Source organism: Amphiprion ocellaris, chromosome 20 (genome assembly GCF_022539595.1).
Source record: "Amphiprion ocellaris isolate individual 3 ecotype Okinawa chromosome 20, ASM2253959v1, whole genome shotgun sequence".
In the NCBI taxonomy this organism is placed as follows: domain Eukaryota; kingdom Metazoa; phylum Chordata; class Actinopteri; family Pomacentridae; genus Amphiprion; species Amphiprion ocellaris.
Genome location: NC_072785.1, coordinates 31,049,754 through 31,072,308, shown reverse-complemented (window position 1 = coordinate 31,072,308; position 22,555 = coordinate 31,049,754). Strand labels below are relative to the sequence as shown.

Sequence of the window (22,555 nt, the reverse complement as noted above, 5' to 3'; positions counted from 1 at the left end):
CTTGTGATGGTTTTCTTGAAGGCCAACAAGATCACTCTGTAGAGGTAGATATCCTCCACATGTAACTCCTCTTTAGACAGTAGACCCAAGTACATAGTCCATGGATCGTTTGATAGCTTATAGCCAAAGATTTCCTCGATTACCTTTGCAATATTCTCCCAACAAGGTCTGACATTTGCACAGTTCCAAAATACATGAGAATGATTGGCATCCAAATTACCACATAAAATTTTAAGCTGCTTACTTTTGATGTGTGGTGTTATCAAATACCTAATTGTGTTTTCCAGCCATATTCCCTCCATTGTCTGGAGCTGGTTGCAGCATGTTGTAAAAGGCAAATAGAATGCCAACCTTCCTCTGACACTTTAAGTTGTAATTCAGTTTCCCACTTTTGTTTTACATACAGTGAGTTAGTTCTATTACAGTTATGTAGACATTTATACAGTCTGGATACAATTTTTGATGGCAGTTTTCTGTGTGCCCATCTCACCATTTCAACTAGTTCACTGCCCTCTTGTGATAAATGAACCCTGATATCAGCATTAAAAAAGTGTCTTAATTGGAAGTACCTAAACAGGTCTGAGTTATCCAAGTTAAATTCAATTTTTACTTTCTCGAAAGATTCCCTTATCCACCCATCTTAGAAAGGTATTATCAAGCTGGCCACTTATGAATTTAGGGGAATGCGAGGGCCATACCAACAATTTACAGTCTCCTTCCAACTTGAATTTATTCACTATGTCCCACCAAATCTTAAGGGTTGTTTCTATTATAGGGTTCATTTCTTTAGGCCGTGAACCAGCTTTTTCTCCAAGTCTCGATTGAGGCTGGCACGTATCACAGTTAAGTTCAATATGCTTCCATTTGGAATAACATTCTGTTGCACACCAGTGAATCTCATATTTTAACTGAACAGCTAAGAAATATTCCTTTAAATTTGGGAGAGCAAGACCTCCTTTCTTTTTGTCAAGCTGAAGCATTTTAAAACTTACTCTTGTTTTTGCTCCTTTCCAAATAAACCTACTCACTTGTTTATCCCATTTAGCAAACTGAGTGTCTGGTATATGAACTGGTAAAGAGTTGAATAATTACATCAACATTCATTTTTATCACCTCTATTCTTGAGCTGAGATCTAAAACTAAATTTGTCCAATTTGTCAAGTCTTTTTGAATTTCTGTATTTATTTTACCATAGTTAACTTTATATAATGTGCTTAATTCTTTAGTCAGATAATCTGACTTCTATTATCAACCAGAGAGGTCACCCTCTGCTGGATGATAGAAGGAATGCAGGTTTGAGGCACTACAGAGGCTGCATTCATCTTTTAGATACAATCTGTGGTTGTTTATGGGCTGTTTCTTCAACTGTAATCCTTAATATTCTCCTAATTACAGAGTTCAGGTCTCTGTGGTTTAGCTGCAGGTTAAGGACACTCAGGTTAGCGTGTTAGCTTGTGAATCAGGAAAGAGGGGTAAACAATAAGACAACACAGAATATTAGGGTATAAAATTAAAGTAAAATAAAATAAAGTGAAATAAGGTAAAAATCTAGAAAATATAATGTAGAAAAAATCAACAGAATATACAAGAGTGATACAGAAATGTGCATTTATTTACTTATTTCTTTCTTTCTTTCTTTATTTAACCTATTGATATTCATTTATTGTCATGACTCTAGTACAGCAGGTGGCGTCTGCACCTCCTTTGCCGCTTCACTAACCGCCACTAAAGAAGAAGAAGCGGCAGCAGTAAAAACCGTAGAAGAATAGGAAGAGCTTCCGGTTCAGTTCAGATTTGATGACGTCTCTCTTACGGTTTTCGGTTGTTGCTGCTCCGGTTTGATCAAACTCACCGACTCTCGGTAAGACTCTGACGCTCTCTCTGGTTCTGTGTAACCGGCTCCGTTAGTGTCCCTTTCTATTCTCTGAACCGGGAGTCGGTCTGTCCATGTCCGCGGGGGACGCACCGAGCTAACGGCCACACCGCGGCTAACGGAGCTAACGGCTAATCCCCGTTCTGTGTCAACGGGAGCAGCTAGCCACTAGCCGCTAACAGCTAATCCCCGTTCCCTGTCAACGGGAGCAGCTAGCCGCTAGACGCTAACTGTTAGCACCGAGGAACGCTGTAAACAGCTGACATGTTGATCGAAACGTTTAGCCTCATAAACCGATAAAAACTCCATCAATCGGTGTGATTATCGATGATTTAATCAGATGCGTCAGACTGAGGAGGGAACTATGCTAATTTGGGTTTTAATTTAGTTATTTCTGGGTTAAAATCTCCACAAATCCGTTTATCTGCGCCGAAACTAAACAGATACTAATCATTAGTGGCATAAATCAGTCTGTAAAATGTCATTTAACTTCAATCTCTGTTAGTCCGAATATAAAACAACATGTTAATCCTTTAACGCTGAATATGTTGTGTATTTATAATCATATGTTTATGTAGTATTTAATAATAAAGTGATGTTTCTATCAGGAGGAAAGACCATCTTATAGTTAAAATTATTCTAAATGATGGTGGCAGAAATATGATTCTGTAAATATTAAGTTTAATGTGAATCTGACGTGTAAATACCAGCTGTGGCTAAACTTTATTAGTAGAACAGCTTCTGTACACATCAACAGACACAAACTGAAACCAGAGACGGAAGAAGAACCAAAACCACAGAGAAATAATGTTTTAAAGTTGTGTTTAACTAAAGGTACAAAGTGTATATGTCAAAATAATAAAGTACCGAAAGATAAAGTACTCATAACGCAGAAAAATGTTTATTATATTAATGTAATCTAGTTATTGATACGTTAATGTGTTCATTGCTTTTATTTTGTAGCTGATGAAGGTGGTTTAACTAGTTTTTGTCTGTTTTTTGTGAATTTTCCACCAGGGATCAATAAAGTTTCATCTTAATCTAATAATTTATCATCGTTTACCATCATTTGTTGGGTATATTTTCTGCAAAGTACATAAAGCTGTCGGATAAATGTAGCAGAGCAGAAGTCAAACCAGAAATACTCAAAGTACAAGTTATTAAAAATTGAATTTAAGTAGCGTACTTGAGTAAATGTATTCAGTTACCTCCCACCACTGACAGAAACAACGTAGTAAAAATATTGTGAATCATGTTTATGCCTAAAATAAATCATGTCTGATTGGTCCACTTACTGAAGGTTCTGATCTGCTTACAGACTTTATTTACACTCAGGACAGTTTATTAGAGGACGCCTCACTCAGATGGAGCTCTAAAACTCAGAGTTTTTCCTGCTCAGTCAGACTTTTATGCCTGATCGGTCCACAGACAGTGAAAGAAATGAGTCTTTGTTACCTTGTTTGACAGAAATCTATTTGTTTTTCTGTTAGTTTTCACCATTTGATAAAGAAAAATGTCTTTTATGCAGAAGAAAAAACGCATTTCACAGAAGTGGTTGTTTTTTAATTCTAAATTCTTATCACCTCGATTCTGACTGAAACAAACATCTGTGGGTGACGCTGGAAATTCCTTCATGAAGGAATAACCGTGACGTTGGAGTGGAACGTCTCCCTCATGAAGCATCTTTGGTCCAGATTCTGATACCAGTTCCAGAGCCTGGATATTACTGCACTAAAATATCAAAAACCAGGATATTACTGCACTAAAATATCAAAAACCTGGATATTACTGCAAAACACTCGATATTTGCACACCAGTATCAAGTTCTGAAGGTTCTTGTAAACTCCGAGTGGAGCGTCTGTTCTCATCCAGGATCTGTGGTCCTCTGTAGTTCTGATTGTTCTTCCTGATCGTTCTTCTCTCCTGCAGGAGGTGTTTGGCTGCCACCTCCACCTGTCAGCTGACTCACTGAGCGCGCTCAGTAGGGGGGTCTCCCTCCACTACATTCACACTCAGTAAGTTGAACGTTTTGTTTCCTTCTGATGAAACGTCGTTCAGACTTTAAGATCAGAAACAGCAACAGGAGAATGTTTCGGAGAACCTGAGACGTTAAATATTCGTGATAGATGAGCTGAAGAGAGCAGAAAAACATCCTCAGGGTTTATTTATATGTTAGTTTATCACACAAAACCTCAGTAAAGTTTGAGTGTTTGATTAGATTCAGATGTTCTGAACTCAAATATGTGGACAGAAATGGAATAAAATAGAACTTTTCTCATGAGAATTAAACCAAACTGTTGCAGGTTTGGTAATAATTTCCTGTTAAACTGAAGCTCAGTGAGAGGAAGAAAGTCAGTTTATCTCAATGAGGACGACTAATGTGTGTTTTTATGGGAATATGTTCAGTTTGAAGTCTTAATTAGATTAAGTTCTGCTGCTACTGAAGCTTCTTAAATGTGAATATTTTCTGGTTTCTTTCCTCATCTGTGACAGTAAACTGAACATCTTTTGTTTTTCAGAAACATTGATCAAGGTTTTCCTCCATTTTATGACATTTTAGGATCCAAACAAATCATTGATTGACAGTAAAAACGACGTCTAGTGAGAGTCTCAGTATGATCTGTTAATCGTGTGATTTTTAGAATAAATTTAAGAGAAACCACTTTTAAATTTTCATTTTTTACCTCCATAGGGCAACAACTAACATATCTAATGATTATTCTTTGGATTTTTTTAAATTGTTTTGTCTCTAAAATGGTAAATAATGGTATAAACTCCCGTCACGTCTCTAAAAAGACTTCTTTTGTTCTTTCACCAGTCAGAAACTCAGTGAACCATCCAGAGCTGCAACCGTTAATCCATTAGTTGTCAAATACTGACTATTTGGGTAATAAAATAATTAGTTTGAGGTCTCTAGTTGGTACCTGAATGCATCACCACAGGGCTGTAGTTGGAACCTGAACAAAATAGTCTAAAATCTGACTGCAGCTTCTTAAAATGTGAATTTTTTCTGGTTTCTTTCCTCCTTTCTGACCTTAAACTGGACATCTCTTGACAAAACAAAACATTTGTCATCTTTGATTTTTCTGATCAGTATTTTCCACCATTTTTTGGAGACCAAACAGCTGATCAATTAATGAATTAATGAATTCATTCAGAAAATCACTAACAGTGAGTCATCAATAGTTAAAGTCTGACTGAAGAGAAGGAAAATGTCATAAAGGATTCATGATTTTTAAGGGAAAAATATATTTTCCAACCTTAAAGCTACGGTAGTAGTGAGGGTCAAACTAGATTTTAAGAATTTATCTTCAGTAAGATTGATTGATTGATTGATCATAGGTTAATGTGTTTACCAGCCTTTTTTCCCTCTGATTGTTTATTCTAGGACTAACTCAGACCGCCATCATGGTGTTGGCCGACCTGGGCAGGAAGATCACCTCGGCGCTGAGGTCCCTCAGCAACGCCACCATCATCAATGAAGAGGTGATTGATCCGGAGGAGCTGATTGATCGGAGACGAACCGTTTGATTGATGGATGAATACTGAGAGGTTGTTGTTGTTCTCAGGTGCTGAACGCGATGCTGAAGGAGGTTTGTGCCGCTCTGCTGGAGGCCGACGTCAACATCAAGCTGGTCAAACAGCTCAGGGAGAATGTCAAGTGAGTCTCAGTGGTCCTGGTCCTGGTCTTGTTCTGGTGATGGTCCTGGTCCGTCATTCTGTGGTTTGTGTCCCTGCAGGTCAGCCATAGACCTGGAGGAGATGGCCTCAGGGCTGAACAAGAGGAGGATGATCCAACACGCCGTCTTCAAGGAGCTGGTCAAGGTCAGACTTCTGTTCAGAACACATATGTAGAAGGAAACATGCGTGTCCAGCTGGCATTTACGTGTGTCATGTATGAACTGTTGCAGCTGGTGGACCCCGGTGTGAAGGCCTGGACCCCCACCAAAGGAAAGAACAACGTCATCATGTTTGTCGGTCTGCAGGGCAGCGGCAAAACCACCACCTGCTCCAAGGTGAGTCATAGCCACGCCCCCTCTGTAGATAGGCCCCGCCCTCCTGACCATCTGTCCTCTCTCTGATTGCTGTGTCTCCTTCAGCTGGCCTATTACTACCAGAGGAAAGGCTGGAAGACCTGCCTGATCTGTGCCGACACATTCAGAGCAGGTAAACGTCTCACCTGCTTCACTCACCTGTAGCAACACATCACTTCCTCTAAGTCACCTGTAGCAACGCATCACTTCCTCTAAGTCACCTGTAGCAACGCATCACTTCCTCTAAGTCACCTGTAGCAACGCATCACTTCCTCTGAATCACCTGTAGCAACGCATCACTTCCTCTGAATCACCTGTAGCAATGCATCACTTCTTCTTAATCACCTGTAGCGACGCATCACTTCCTCTAAGTCACCTGTAGCAACACATCACTTCCTCTGTCACCTGTAGCAATGCATCACTTCCTCTAAGTCACCTGTAGCGACGCATCACTTCCTCTAAGTCACCTGTAGCAATGCATCACTTCCTCTAAGTCACCTGTAGCAATGCATCACTTCCTCTAAATGTCACAGGTGAGTCCTGATCATCGTCTCTTCTCTCTCTCAGGTGCCTTCGATCAGCTGAAACAAAACGCCACCAAAGCCAGAATCCCGTTTTACGGCAGGTAGGTGGTCTGTGTTGTGTTCAGGTACCCTCCTGACTGTGTGTTGTGTTCAGGTACCCTCCTGGCTGTGTGTTGTGTTCAGGTATCCTCCTGGCTGTGTGTTGTGTTCAGGTACCCTCCTGACTGTGTGTTGTGTTCAGGGACTCCTCCTGACTGTGTGTTGTGTTCAGGTATCCTCCTGACTGTGTGTTGTGTTCAGGTACCCTCCTGACTGTGTGTTGTGTTCAGGTACCCCCGTGACTGTGTGTTGTGTTCAGGGACTCCTCCTGACTGTGTGTTGTGTTCAGGGACTCCTCCTGACTGTGTGTTGTGTTGAGGGACTCCTCCTGACTGTGTGTTGTGTTCAGGTACCCCCCCTGACTGTGTGTTGTGTTCAGTTACACAGAGATGGATCCGGTTGTGATCGCTGCTGAGGGTGTGGAGAAATTCAAAGGCGAGAACTTCGAGATCATCATTGTGGACACCAGTGGACGACACAAACAGGAGGACTCGCTGTTCGAGGAGATGCTGCAGGTCTCCAACGCTGTGGTGAGTACCTGAACACACCTCCACATATATGTAGTTGGAGCCTGAACACACCACCACAGGGTTGTGGTTGGAACTTGAATGCATCATCAAAAGTCTCTAGCTAGCACATGAATGCCACCACTAGACGGCAGTATTTTGTTCCTGGAAGCGCCACCACATGTCTGTATTTGGAACTTGAATGCATCACCAAAGGTTTTTAGTTAGTATTTGAATGCACCACTACAAGACATGTAGTTGGAACCTGAACGCATCAGTGCTGGTCTCTAGTTATTACCTGTATGCATCACCACCACATGTCAGCAGTTAGTACCTGAATGAGCCATCACTGGTCTGTAGTTGGACCCTGAACACACCACTTCAGGTCTGTAGTTGGACCATGAATGCACCACTTCAGATCTGTAGTTGGATCCTGAACGCACCACCACATGTCAGCAGTTAGTACCTGAACGCGCCATCACATGTCAGCAGTTAGTACCTGAACGCACCACCACGTCAGCAGTTAGTACCTGAACGCGCCATCACATGTCAGCAGTTAGTACCTGAACGCACCACCACATGTCAGCAGTTAGTACCTGAACGCACCATCAAATGTAAGCAGTTAGTACCTGAATGCACCACCACATGTCAGCAGTTAGTACCTGAACGCACCATCACATATGTGTAGTTGGGACCTGAACTGAGGCGACATGAGTTTTTGTTTTACTGTGTGAGATAATTGAAGTTGTGCTTGGAACCTGCAGCGGTGCATTCAAGTCCCTCTTCCAGACTCAGGTGTGTTTCTCTCCTGTTTCCGTAGCAACCAGACAACATCGTGTACGTGATGGATGCGTCCATCGGTCAGGCCTGCGAGTCTCAGGCGAAAGCGTTCAAGGACAAAGTGGACGTAGCGTCAGTGATCGTCACCAAGCTGGACGGACACGCCAAAGGAGGCGGAGCTCTGAGCGCGTAAGACCATGATCCTCTGCTGCGTCATGATGATGTCACAGGGCGATCTGTTTATGTTCTTCTTCTTCTGTGGTTTCCTGCAGCGTGGCGGCCACCAGGAGTCCCATCATCTTCATCGGAACGGGAGAACACATCGACGACTTCGAGCCGTTCAAGACTCAACCGTTCATCAGCAAACTGCTCGGTAAAGAAACAGATTAAAAACCGATTTAAAACTGATTAGAAACAGATTAAAAACTGATCATCTGTAGCTGGATTGATCATCGATTGATTTATCTGTGTTTTTACAGGTTGAAATGTTTAAAATGTCTCATGTTTTATCGTCCATCTAAAAATGATATCATCTCCTTTAACTGTTTTCTGAGAACTCACAGACAAACATCATGTTGACCTCTGCGTTTCCATGGTAACCCACTAACTCTGCCTCTTCCTGTCAGGAATGGGTGACATCGAGGGTTTGATTGACAGAGTAAATGAGCTGAAGCTGGACGACAATGAGGAGCTGATTGACAAACTGAAACACGGTGAGAAACAACAACAACAAACAAGCAGCTGCAGTGCATTGTGGGTAAGATGGCTGACCTTTGACCTCTGACCTCCAGGACAGTTCACCCTCAGAGACATGTACGAACAGTTCCAGAACATCATGAAGATGGGACCCTTCGGACAGATTATGGTACATTTAACGCTCAGCTGCAGCATCAGAACACCTGAAACACCTGCAGGTCACTGTACTGACTGTGTGTGTGTGTGTGTGTGTGTGTGTGTGTGTGTGTGTGTGTGTGTGTGTGTGTGTGTGTGTGTGTGTGTGTGTGTGTGTGTGTGTGTCTGTGTTCAGGGGATGATTCCAGGTTTCGGAACAGACTTCATGAGTAAAGGAAACGAACAGGAATCGATGGCCAGACTGAAGAAACTGATGACCATCATGGACAGCATGAACGACCAGGGTAACACACACACACACTGTAACACACACACACTGTAACTAACACACACACACACTGTAACACACACACTGTAACACACACATGTCAGGGTATATTTAGTTCAGGAGTGTCAACCTCATTTTAGTTCAGGTTCCACATTCAGCCCAATTTGATCTCCATGGTCATTTTGTGTGTTTTCACAGTCGTTTTGTGTAAAATCACGGCATATTAACAGATAAATAACCACAATTCCAAATTTTTCCTTTGTTTTAATGCAAAAAAGTACATTCTGAAAATGTTCACATTAGAGGAATTATCTTTTTACAAAACATCATGAACAACGTGAATTTTCTGAAGAAAAATAAGTTCAATTTCATTTCCACATTACAACTTCCAGATCAGCGTGTTTCTGCAAAGATGCGAAACATTTAGTTCCAGATATCTGGAACTGAACAATATAGTATTTTACTTTATGAACAAAAAGACAAAAGTCAGACAAAAAAGACAACAAAAACAAGACAAAATATTACAAAAATACACAAAAACAAAGCAAAAAAAGAGAAAAAAATTGACAAACGTTACAGAGCGACAAAAAAATGGACAAACAACAAAAACAAGACCAAAAATGATAAAAGCGAGACACAAAACGACAAAAAACAAGTGAGACAAAAATCAGGCAAAAAAACAACAAAAACCAGACAAAATATGACAAAAATGAGGCACAAAACGACAAAAGAATGATGAACAATCTAGTGTTTTACTTTATGACCAAAATAACTTGTCATGGTCCAGAAATGATTTTAAATTTATAGTTTTACTAATTTGCATTTGATAAAGTCATCCTGCGGGCCGGACTGGACCCTGTGGAGGGCCGGTTTTGGCCCGCGGGCCGCATGTTTGACACCCCTGGTTCAGTGGATCAGAGGTTTTTTCTCCATCAGTGTCTGACTGGTTTCTGGTTGGTTCTCCAGAGCTGGACAGTAAAGACGGAGCCAAGCTGTTCAGTAAGCAGCCCAACAGGATCCAGAGGGTGGCCCGCGGCTCGGGGGTGGCCACCAGGGACGTCCAGGAGCTGCTCACCCAGTACACCAAGTTCGCCCAGATGGTCAAGAAGATGGGCGGCATCAAGGGACTCTTCAAAGGTAACAGACCAGAAACAGACACTCTGAAAGAGACTGAACGGGACATGAGAGAGAGGAGTGATTGTGACATGCTTGTCACATGTTTGGAATATGTTTTTGCCGCGTTTTCAGTGTGTTCGTGACATGTTGAAGTCATGTTATTGGGATGTTTGTTTGGTGTGTTTCTGATGTTTAAGGCATGTTTTTGTGACATGTTTATGGCATGTTTAAGGTGTGATTTGGGATGTGTTTATGGTGTGTTTTTGTGATGTTTTTTTCGTGTGTATGTGAAATGTTTATGGAGTGTTTGTGACATGTTTGCAGCATGTGTTTTTAGTGTGTTTGTGACATGTTGACGACATGCTTATGGCGTGTTGGTGACATCTGCGAATAATTTATGGCACTTTTTGTAAAGTGTTGATAACATGTTTGTAGCATGGTTCTGATGTGTTTGTGGTGCATTTGTAACGTGTTCATGGTGTGTTGTGTGTTTTCAGGAGGAGACATGTCGAAGAACGTGAACCCGTCTCAGATGGCCAAACTGAACCAGCAGATGGCCAAAATGATGGATCCCAGAGTCCTGCACCACATGGGTAAGACTCACACCTGGGCGCACCTGGATATCTCACCTGGGGTCCGTTTCACGAAGCAGGTTTAGTGAAAACTCTGAGTTTGTTAACCCTGAAATAAGGGAAACTCAGAGTTTTCCGTTTCACAAAGGGAGGTAACTGAAACCAGAGACAGAGGGGTAACTCTAGCCTGTTTCACAAAGAGAGGTAACTGAAGCTCTCAGTCAGTTACCATAGTAACAGACTCTATGAATCTAACCTGGTCAGGACCAGGTTTTTCTCAGTAAACCTCGAGTCTCTCAGTCTCCGCCTTCTTTCAGTCACACACTATTTCATTTCCTCATTCATTCAGTCATCAGGTGAGTTTTGGCGAAGTCTAGTTCTGCCGTGTGTCAAAATGACGTCCTTTTATGAACGATCCAGTGGATGAAGGAGCAGAATTACTGCACAGAGAATTAAATATTCGTCAGGAGATTGTTATCAGACCGTGCATAGATGTTCTCACATTTCTGGACAGTTATCTTTTACAGCGGTACTGTTTCACGTCACAGTCCATAATCTACATCCAACCTCATCCATCCTTACATTTACAACATGACAAACCACAGTCATGCTCTCACATCCCAGCAGATATTGTGTGTTGTGCTGCGGTTCTTTGCAAATGGGAGTTTTTTATATAATGTCAGAGATGCAGAGAACTTCAGTAAGACAACTGTATGCAGGACGGTCAGAAAAGTGTGTCTGGATCTGAAACGACTTTTACCATCTTTGTGGTTTTCCCTGGACATAAACCTGTCAGAGCCATCAAGGCTCTGTGTGTGTGTGTGTGTGTGTGTGTGTGTGTGTGTGTGTGTGTGTGTGTGTGTGTGTGTGTGTGTGTGTGTGTGTGTGTGTGTGTGTGTGTGTGTGTGTGTGTGTGTGTGTGTGTGTGTGTGTGTGTGTATATATATATATAGTTGGCTGAGTAGAAGTCTGTGTTAGTTTAAATAGGCTTAATTGTTAAACAGAACATGATATGGATGTAGACATTTAGGCTGTGTGTGGGATAAAACCTCTGCACAGTCAAACAGCCACTTAATATTTAGACTACTTTACAATGTAAAACATGATCAGAATGAGGAAGCTCCATGAGATTATGCCGACTTCTTACCTGTTTTAAAAATGTTTTTATATTTCATCTTAAGCTTCTCCCCTGCAGGATTGCACCTAAATGAAATAACTTAATAATCTACTATTCAAACAGTTTTCTCTGTAATATTATTGTGATTTAAACTTACACATTGACCCAGGCAGCAATGTTCTCCCACACCGTCTCCCTCTCTTTTACAGCTGCAGGTGTTGCACTTCTTTCTAAAAATGTGTTCAAACTCGCTATATAAGCGCATTAAGATTTCCAATTCAAACGGTGTAGTCCTCCGCTTCCCCGTTGCCATGGTGACTCGTCGAATCGGCACTCCATTGATGCTGGCTTTTCAGAGTTGTGGTGCACGCGCTTAACTCCGGGTGAAACTACTCCGAGTTGATTAAACCAACTCAGATCAGCTGTTCTGGAACCAGAAACTCAGAGTTTTCTATCTCAGAGTAGATCAACTCAGAGTTCAGGGTTAAACTCAGAGTTTTCACTAAACCTGCTTCGTGAAACGGACCCCTGGACACGCCTGCTCCTTCACACACCTGCAGGAGTTCATGAGTTGGCATGTTCATAACGTGTGTTTGTGTTTTCAGGCGGCATGGCGGGTCTTCAGTCGATGATGCGTCAGTTCCAGCAGGGAGCCGCCGGCAACATGAAAGGCATGATGGGATTCAACAACATGTGACCGCTGACCAACCGGCTGCCTTAACAGAAACACTTAAAGCTCCACCTCCCAACAGGTGGAGGGGGTGGGGTTTAGAGCGACCTGTCCTCTGCTGCTTTTCACCAAGAAAGGAAAATAGATTTCTGCTTTTAGAGAAACACCAGAAGAAGCTTTAAAGGAGCAGTCTGAGTATTTAGAGACGCTGTTTTTGTCAGCATGGAAATGTTGGACTGCTCCTTTAAACGAGGAGGAGGAAGATGAGGAAGACGAGCTGGTTGTTTTTGGGCCTCGTTAATTTAACTGTGTAAAAGATGTTTGTGTGTAAAATGTAAATGAAGCAGAGTCAGTCCTGATTGGACGAGCTGAAGCTACATGATGATGATGATGATGATGATGGTGATGATGGTGATGATATACATTAGTTAGTGACAGTATTTTTGTCATATAATAAACATTTGTATTGCACCATTTTAAACCTGCCGCGTGTTTATTTCACTGCCTGGAGGCGGAGATTTTACGAATAAAGAAAAATAAAATGGTAAATAAAATATTTTGAGACAATAAAGTTGTGATGTTTCATTCAGAGACAAAACGCATCATGAGATGAGATGAATATGGTACAAAAACATTTAGTTTTAATTGTTGAGATGAACCAAGGAGTTATTTGGGTGTATGTTCGAGAAATAAAAGCAGACAAAGTAAGAGCAGTTAAAATTGTTTTGACTAGTTGGAAGGCCCAGATTTTTATTTAGAACCAAGAGTCATTGAAGGGATCATAGGACTGCATTGTAAGGACCTGATAAATGATGTTTTGTTAAAACAAAAATGGCATCAAAAACCTGCCTAGAAAGAGGACCTCAGGACTGTCATTTAAGTATCTGATAAGTGGTGTTTGGACAAAAATGGAGATTATCCAGCATTAATTAAAGACCAAATATGCAACAAGGAGACTGCCTGGTGAGGGACTCATCATCTGAGTCTTCAGTTTGTAGGGCAGAGTGTTGCTCTCCTCTAATAGTGGTAATATTATGAAGAACAACACATGCCACAATAATATCACAGGCCTCTCAGGAGTCACCCTGAGGTGATGTAGACACTGGAAACAGGCTTTCAGCAGGTCTATGGTCATCTCCACCCAGGCTCTCATCCTGCAGTGAACCTGGTTGAAGTTCTGTTGGGGGCCTGGTTCAGGGTCAGGGTATGAGGTCATCAGCCTGGGTTGGCATGGTAACCCCTGTCACCCAGCAGAAGGCCATCAAACTCTCCTGTAATGTATAGTGGATACATTAGAGTATATTAAAGGAGGGAGACAAGTGAATTATATTGTTAAAATCTTTAGGATGTTTACCACGTTGCAGTCTGTTGCTCAGGTTAGACTCATGATAAAACCTCCAGTCATGAACAGATCCAGACCACTTGGCCTCCACATTAGAAATGATGTATGCAGCATCACATATGATCTTGACAGTGCAGAGAATGACTGATGTTGAACTATGATGCAGTCTTTAACATTTTGAAACCGTAGTCAATCTACCTCTAACCTACCTGTACATTTATACTGTGAATGGACTTCCTGTTCACATAATCAGCTTCATTATATTTGGGAGCTTTGATGGGGATGTGTGTGCCATCAATGCAGCTAATCACACTGAGAAATCCTAAAAGAAATTAAAGTTACTAATCCCAGTCTGAGGTTGCAGCACAATGTCATTAACTGGATATGATTTAAAATTAATTTAACAGATCTCTACATCATTGATCTGCAATCCTGTGGAACTCCTCCTCGATGGCTCTGACAGGTTTATGTCCAGGGAAAACCACAAAGATGGTAAAAGTCGTTTCAGATCCAGACACACTTTTCTGACCGTCCTGCATACAGTTGTCTTACTGAAGTTCTCTGCATCTCTGACATTATATAAAAAACTCCCATTTGCAAAGAACCGCAGCACAACACACAATATCTGCTGGGATGTGAGAGCATGACTGTGGTTGGTCATGTTGTAAATGTAAGGACGGATGAGGTTGGATGTAGATTATGGACTGTGACGTGAAACAGTACCGCTGTAAAAGATAACTGTCCAGAAATGTGAGAACATCTATGCACGGTCTGATAACAATCTCCTGACGAATATTTAATTCTCTGTGCAGTAATTCTGCTCCTTCATCCACTGGATCGTTCATAAAAGGACGTCATTTTGACACACGGCAGAACTAGACTTCGCCAAAACTCAACTGATGACGTTAGGTAAAGTTGGCAAGATAGTCACAGATTCGGACTTCCGGCATCAATAACTCATGAGATATACGTTGTAAAAACATAAAATGCCTCTTTCAAATCGTTGTAAGCTAGACAATGTGCTACGAGGCCAGTTTTATCAAAAGTCGCTGTCTTTCCAGCTGCAGAAATAACATTGATGTCTATGAGCAGCTGGCTGTGCAACGAGTGAACAGGGACCGTCTGCAAATAGCAAAACCGCTGCAACAGCGAAGAGACACTACACAAATATTCAATTACTTAACTTTTATACACTGTAGTGTCACCAAATTTACTGCAGCCATCAATTGTCTCCTGACTGTCATAGTACAACCCTTGGTTTGATATTAAATACAAAATCTGAATTTTAAGGAATTTTTATTGGTAATAAAATTCAATAACTTCACTCTTATACATTGTATTGTCACCAAAATCATTGGAGTCATCAGTTGACTCCTGATGGTCATACTACAACTCTTGGTTTGATATAAAAACATTTTTTCATAATTTTAATGAATTTTATTATTTTATTATTATTTTATTAGTAATACAATTCAATAACTTCACTCTTATGTACTGTAGTGTCATCAAATTTACTGCAGCCATCATTTGTCTCCTGCTGGTCATACTACAAGACTTGGTTTGATATTAAGTACAAAATTTGAATTTTAAATAATTTTTATTTGTCATAAAATTCAGTAACTTCACTCTTATGTACTGTAGTGTCACCAAACTTGCTGCTGCCATCAGTTGTCTCCTGACTGTCATAGTACAACCCTTGGTTTGATATTAAATACAAAATCTGAATTTTAAGGAATTTTTATTGGTAATAAAATTCAATAACTTCACTCTTATACAATGTATTGTCACCAAAATCAGTGGAGCCATCAGTTGACTCCTGATGGTCATACTACAACTCTTGGTTTGATATAAAAACATTTTTTCATAATTTTAATGAATTTTATTATTTTATTATTATTTTATTAGTAATACAATTCAATAACTTCACTCTTATGTACTGTAGTGTCATCAAATTCACTGGAGCCATCAGTTGGCTCCTGATTGTCATAGTACAAGTCTTGGTTTGGTAATAAATCAAAAATCTGAATTTTAAGGAATTTTTTATAGTAAATAAAATTCAATCACTTTACTCAAACACTGCAGAAAAAATAAACTCCATCCAACTGATCATACCTTCAGGTTTTTTCTTCCAAGTATTGTCCATACAGTCCTTAACTTGGAAAATGTTATTAGCTGTTTAACATTATGGTTTAAATGAATCAGTTAACGCTGCAGCCTTGTTAGAAGGCGTCTGACTGTCTTTCTTCCCAATCATCAGTACTTGAGGAGACAGTCTAAACCAGTGGTTCCCAACCTGTTTGGCTTGGAGCCCCCCCTATAAGCTGCACCAGCCCCAGCGCCTGGGTGTGTGCACAACTTCACATGGCAATAACCCAAATAAAATAAAATTCAGTTACTTTTGGTTATTAATGTTCCACAAGCTACCAAAAAAATGGATGAGCACTTTTATCTGTTACAACAAAAAATATTTGAGATATATAGCAACAATTTCATTACTAATAAAAAAATCCTAAAAATCATGAAAAATAGTTAAATATCAAACCAAGAGTTGTAGTTTGATCACCAGGAGCCAACTGATAGTTAGACAGAGTGTAATCTTTCTGTAGTGCATAAGAGGGAAATTATTGAATTTTATTACTAATAAAATAATAAGAAAATAAGAAAAATTTCTTAAAATTCAGATTTTTTAAATTTACTGTCAAATCAAGAGTTGTACTATGACCAGCAGGAGACAATTGATGGCTGCAGTAAATTTGGTGACACTACAGTGTATAAAAGTTAAGTAATTGAATATTTGTGTAGTGTCTCTCTTCGCTGTTGCAGCGGTTTTGCTATTTGCAGACGGTCCCTGTTCACTCGTTGCACAGCCAGCTGCTCATAGACATCAATGTTATTTCTGCAGCTGGAAAGACAGCGACTTTTGATAAAACTGGCCTCGTAGCACATTGTCTAGCTTACAACGATTTGAAAGAGGCATTGTTTATGATTTTACAACGTATATCCCATGAGTTATTGACGCCGGAAGTCCGAATCTGTGAATATCTTGCCAACTTTACCTAACTGCCTGATGACTGAATGAATGAGGAAATCAAATAGTGTGTGACTGAAAGAGGGCGGAGACTGAGAGAAACTCGAGGTTTACTGAGAAAAACCTGGTCCCGACCAGGTTAGATTCAGAGAGTCTGTTACTATGGTAACTGACCGAGAGTTTAAGTTACCTCTCTTTGTGAAACGGAAAACTCTGAGTTTCCCTCATTTCAGGATTAACAAACTCAGAGTTTTCACTAAACCTGCTTCGTGAAACGGACCCCAGATATTTACTTAAAAGAACACAACACACCACGAGGAAACTGCCTGGGTATGGAGGACTAAAAGTGCCAAAATTAAATAAATAAATACATCATTAAATAATTAATTAAATATGTCATTAATTAATTAAAATTGGAATTAAATATTTCATTAATTAATTAAAATTGGAATTAAATATGTCATTAATTAATTAAAATTGGAATTAAATACTTAAATGTGTTATTAAATAAATATATCATTAAATAATTAAATATGTCATTAATTAGTTAAAATTGGAATTAAATATGTCATTAATTAATTAAAATTGGAATTAAATACATAAATGTGTTATTAAATATGTCATTAATTTATTAAAATAACAATTATTTTAAGTAAAAAACATATTTCATTATTTCACGATTTAATTAATTATTTCATGGTCCTTGTGTTGCAGTGGATCATGAATTAATTTTATCTGTCAACCTCGCCCGTCAAAGTCCGTGGGCGGGACTAACGTGAATCTAGTCTAATCCACTGCTTTTGTCTGCCTTGAAACCGGAAGTAGAAGTCTTTCTAAACATGGTGGCTGTGTAGAGGGAGAGTCGCTGTGAACTTTCTAGAGAGTTGGTGAGAGATCTTTTAGACCTTGCAGAGTATGTGGAAGCAGGACCTGCTGACCGCGAGCATGTAGCGTGTAAAGCAGAGGAATTTATTGAAGTTGTTGAAGTTATTTCCGCACTTTCCGACCAAGATGTTGACCGTAGAGTGACTGCAAATTTAGAGGAAGTACTCCGCCGGTTTTCTGGTACCAGGGTACAACAGGAGCACACACAGGGACCAGGGCGTTTGGCATACCGAGGGAAGTTCTGGAACATCACGTTCTTTGTGGATTACCAGCCTGTCAAATTGCAGCGATGCTCGGAGTGTCGAGCGCTTTTCCTTTAGGACCTACTCGGCGCGGCACGGCTCCGCTCGTCTTTGTTTAGCCGCGATTCCACAAGCATCTACTCGGCACGGTACGGCTCGTCTCATCTTTGTTAGCGAGCGTTTCCATACGGACTAATTTTCAGCACCTTCTCGGCTGAGGTTCCCAGCGAGCTGAGATGAGCCGATAATGTGGCGTTTACATAGTGCAGGCCACTGATTGGACAGGGAGTGACGACACAGAGCAACTTCAGCACGAAAACAAAATCCTGCATTAAAAAATGACTGTAAACAGCGACGGTGTGCATTGCTCTTCACGAAACTCTCTGTTCTTCATAATTTTAATGTGACAGCCAGACCTGTACCGTGGGTGAATGAAGAGGTCGAGACTTTGTCTTTGGTGGTGGACCAAAGAATACAGAGAGAGCTGGACGGAGAAAGTTTATCAGGAGGTCTCTGAGCGGATGGCCGCTCACATATACAGTAGACTGTATATAAAGAGGACAGAAGCAGTGTAGGGAGAAGCTGAAAAAGCTCAAAAGTGACTATCGGTCCACCCAGGACCACAACGGCCGGCGTGGGTCAACCAGGAGGTGTTGGAAGAGGTTTCATGGAAGCTATTTACTGGCACCGCACCGGCGAGCAACAGGAGGGAGACTCAGCCGCTGCATTGTTGGAGACGTTCGAGAACGGTGAGTGTTTTGTGACTTCAAGAAACTTATACATCATTTATTCCATTGGTGGCAAGCTTCTTTTAAGCAAACAAGTATTTTTAGAAAGTACCGTCGTTGTCTCCTGGAGCAGACAATAAGATAGCTAGTTAGCCATCGGCGCTAACTCCGTGCTCTGCTTGTATTTCGTGCTGCTGTTTCTAACGTTTAGCTCTCAGAAGCTAATACTTCAGTCAGCATGCCGTGTTTTTCTTGTACTTAGAGTGAGTGTTTATTTCTGTTCAAGAATCCCTTTCCACATGCGAAGCCTACTCCACCTCCGTCGCGGAGCCCCCGGCTGCCCTGTCTCCTCTCCACCACCAGCAGCAGCTCCTCTCCAGCACCAGCTTCGACACCGACCCTGTCAACAGCACCGTCTTATCACCGGTAAGACACGGTAAACAGAGAGCATGGTTGATTTTCGCATTATTATTATTACTACAGGTGTAAATGCCTGCAAGCATGATCAGAACAGTGAGACCAACGACCAAGAATTGAGGCAGGTGTAAATGCAAACTGTGCAGCAGCCAGCTCAGGAACGCCTGATGAAAGCTACATGTAGCTGCAGTGACACATAAACAGAACACATGCAGCTGCATTTATTTTCCATTGACTTAACAAGTAAGTCACTCTAATTAATTTACGTTCTGGTGCAGTGTAGTATTGCAACCATTCTTCTTATAGTCACTAGGTAGCTGTGAAACTGAATGAAAATATACATAAAAATGAGAAAACACAGCTCTTCTTAGCAACTCCAAAATGTGCACAGGATGAAATGAAGTTCACACCACGTCGTTTTTGTTTGTGGTGGAGGAGTTACTGCTTGTGCTTTGGTTAAAGCGAAGAGTGCCAGAAGTTTATTAAAGTATCAAAGACATGATCATGATTGAAAATGGATGGACGGGTGGCTAAACACATCACATCATAGCTGTGGAGTCCTTCCAGCTCCTGGGGACTACAATCTCTCAGGACCTCCTGAAAAAGGCTCAGCAGAGGATGTATTTCCTACAACAGCTGAGGAGACATGGCCTGCCACATGAGCTGTTGATCCAGTTCTACACTGCAGTCATCCGATCTGTCCTGTGCACCTCTGGATCAACCACACAGCAGGACAGAAACAGACTACAGCCCATAGTACGGACTGCAGAAAACATCATCAGAGACCCCACTCACCCTGGACATTTGGACTACAGAGCCCTGTACACAAAAATCACCACTACTGTGTTTATAGCAATTACCATTTTGCTAATGTGTTCATACATTCCAGTCTAGCTGTACATTTCTGTTTATATTGTGTTCTATTTTACTACTATTTCTTTTTCCTCCCTGTTCCTCTTTCTATAGTTTACTTTTTATTATTCTCTTCCATATTCCTAGGATGACACCAACAGCCGAAACCAAATTCCGTGTATATTGTGTACTTACTTGGCCATTAAAGCTGACTCTGATCACTTTTCTGTCTTTGGTCTAGGCAAGAGGAAAGGGGGCCACAGAAAACTGGACCTTCCTAGCGTACTTGTGGAGATGCAGGCTGAGGAGGAGTGGAGTCATGCCCAGCATGATGAGAACATCTGGTTGCTCCTCAGCGAGGCAAGAGAGAATGAAGCGGCCTTGCAGCGGGAGGAGATGGCCCAGAATACTGCCTTCAACCAGTCATTCCTGGGTGTGCTGGGGTAGCTGGGTAGGCAGTGGGCAGCCGGCGAGTGTGAGCGAGTCCACCTCCCATAGACTTGAGATTTACAAGTGCTGGTCATATAATTAGAATATCATGAAAAAGCTTGTCTTTTGGACAACTGTCAGGTCAGCAGTCTTCCCCATGATTGTGTAGCCTACAGAACTAGGCTGAGAGACCATATAAAGGCCTTTGCAGGTGTTTTGAGTTAATTAGCTGATTAGAGGTGTCTTCAATATTGAACCTTTCTACAATATTCTAATTTTCAGAGATACCAAATTTGAGATTTTTGTTAGTATTCAGGTATAATCATCAAAGTTAAGAGAAATAAACATTTGAAATATATCAGTCTGTGTAATGAATGAGTATAATATACAAGTTTCACTTTTTGAATGGAATTACTGAAATAATGAACAACTTTTTTCATGATATTCTAATTATATGACCAGCACCTGTAGTTGTATATAGTTTTACTTTTAGTCCTCCACTGTAGGAGAGGCCCACCACAGTTTGTACTTTGCACATTGTAAATAGTTTTGATTTTGCTGCTGACTAATAAACTATTTTGTGACTTATGTGATTGCATCATAACTTCTCATTTTGTCTGTTAAGACACTGGTAGAAAAAGAGTCAACAGTCTGAACCAAACAATTCTATATTCCCTAATAATGTATTTGTGTTTAATGGGATTTAACATGTTTTAACACAAACTCCTTTATGGTTCATAATTCTGGTGACTGAATTACACCAAAGCAATACTGATTTATCAAACTGGAATTTTCTTAAAACAGCTGTTTTAATGTTTTGGCGTTTAATTTTTTATTTAATCTTGCTAACCTTCACAAACAAACAATAGTATAGACACATCTACAAAAGTTTATTGTCAGAATTGCATTAAAGAAAACAATAGCGGTCCGGGGACCGAAAAACAGAAGTATAACAAGAAGAATAACTTTGCATGACACGTAGTGCATCAGTGCATCCTGTACATCTCTGTCCTCCTCCTCTACACCTTGTGCTACTGCAGGCTCATGTGCTGCTGCTTCAGGTAAATCCCATGAAGTCTCATCAGAGAGCATCTGAAACACATACACAGCATACATATTTTAATACCTAATAGCGACAAACTGCAGCCATTACAGGGTCGTTCACAGGACTGATACACGATAGCTAGCGAACTAGCATTAGCTTACCCTCATATGTCGTCTCGTTCATATCCTCTTGTCTTCGGCTTGATACTGCTTTATCGCCTCCCAAACTCTCCTGTGTGTCTCCTCAGTGTTTCGACTCGTCGCTCTCAGCTTTCTCCGACTCTTCTATTACTCTGAATCTGACAGAAAGCCACAGACCGAGCAGCAGGTGTACTATCGCCTCCATGTCCATTGTTGCATTGCGTTTGTGTCGCACAGAAATGACGGTAAGGGACTTTCGGACCGCCGTGCTATGACGACTCCACCCACGATGAGGTGGTTCTCAATGTAATGGAAAAACAACTAAACCGAGACGAGCCGTGGCGCGCCGAGTAGATGCTAAAGGAAATGCTAAAGGAAAATTTGTCTTGCACCGCATGTATCAACATTTGGGAAAGAGGACCGAGTCTTTAGCGGTTGCTAATAAAGTTTTGTTTTATTGAGTATCCAAACCAACGTAGAGGTGAATAGCGCCACCCAGTGTATCGGAATGTGTTCACAAGCTCTGCGTCAATCCATTATCTGGAATCGATTTGCCTTGACTTGATGTGCAGGGTAACCAATCAGGTGTTAGGATCCGCCCACCGACTTTGACGGGCGAGGTTGACAGATAAAATTAATTCATGATCCACTGCAACACAAGGACCATGAAATAATTAATTAAATCGTGAAATAATGAAATATGTTTTTTACTTAAAATAATTGTTATTTTAATAAATTAATGACATATTTAATAACACATTTATGTATTTAATTCCAATTTTAATTAATTAATGACATATTTAATTCCAATTTTAACTAATTAATGACATATTTAATTATTTAATGATATATTTATTTAATAACACATTTAAGTATTTAATTCCAATTTTAATTAATTAATGACATATTTAATTCCAATTTTAATTAATTAATGAAATATTTAATTCCAATTTTAATTAATTAATGACATATTTAATTAATTATTTAATGATGTATTTATTTATTTAATTTTGGCACTTTTAGTCCTCCATACCTG

The 22,555-nt window shown here is 40.5% G+C and overlaps 1 protein-coding gene and 1 long non-coding RNA gene across 2 annotated transcripts; one reads left to right on the top strand and one right to left on the bottom strand.

Annotated features, from left to right (window-relative positions):
- The first annotated feature begins 1,732 nt into the window (after positions 1-1,732).
- On the top strand, positions 1,733-12,892 carry srp54 (signal recognition particle 54). Its single transcript, XM_023292405.3, has 17 exons — positions 1,733-1,861; positions 3,803-3,888; positions 5,262-5,359; positions 5,443-5,534; positions 5,614-5,698; positions 5,785-5,889; positions 5,974-6,040; positions 6,475-6,532; positions 6,910-7,060; positions 7,857-8,005; positions 8,089-8,189; positions 8,443-8,529; positions 8,608-8,681; positions 8,844-8,952; positions 9,903-10,073; positions 10,550-10,645; positions 12,347-12,892. The coding sequence occupies exons 3-17, from the start codon at positions 5,282-5,284 to the stop codon at positions 12,436-12,438; spliced, it is 1,515 nt and encodes a 504-aa protein (XP_023148173.1). The 5' UTR covers positions 1,733-1,861; positions 3,803-3,888; positions 5,262-5,281; the 3' UTR covers positions 12,439-12,892.
- An 8,311-nt stretch (positions 12,893-21,203) lies between these two features.
- Positions 21,204-22,377, bottom strand: LOC129347686 (uncharacterized). Its single transcript, XR_008599896.1, has 2 exons — positions 21,541-22,377; positions 21,204-21,426 (listed from the first exon to the last, which is right to left on the bottom strand). It is a non-coding gene; the product is annotated as an uncharacterized LOC129347686 (long non-coding RNA).
- Positions 22,378-22,555: the final 178 nt, after the last annotated feature.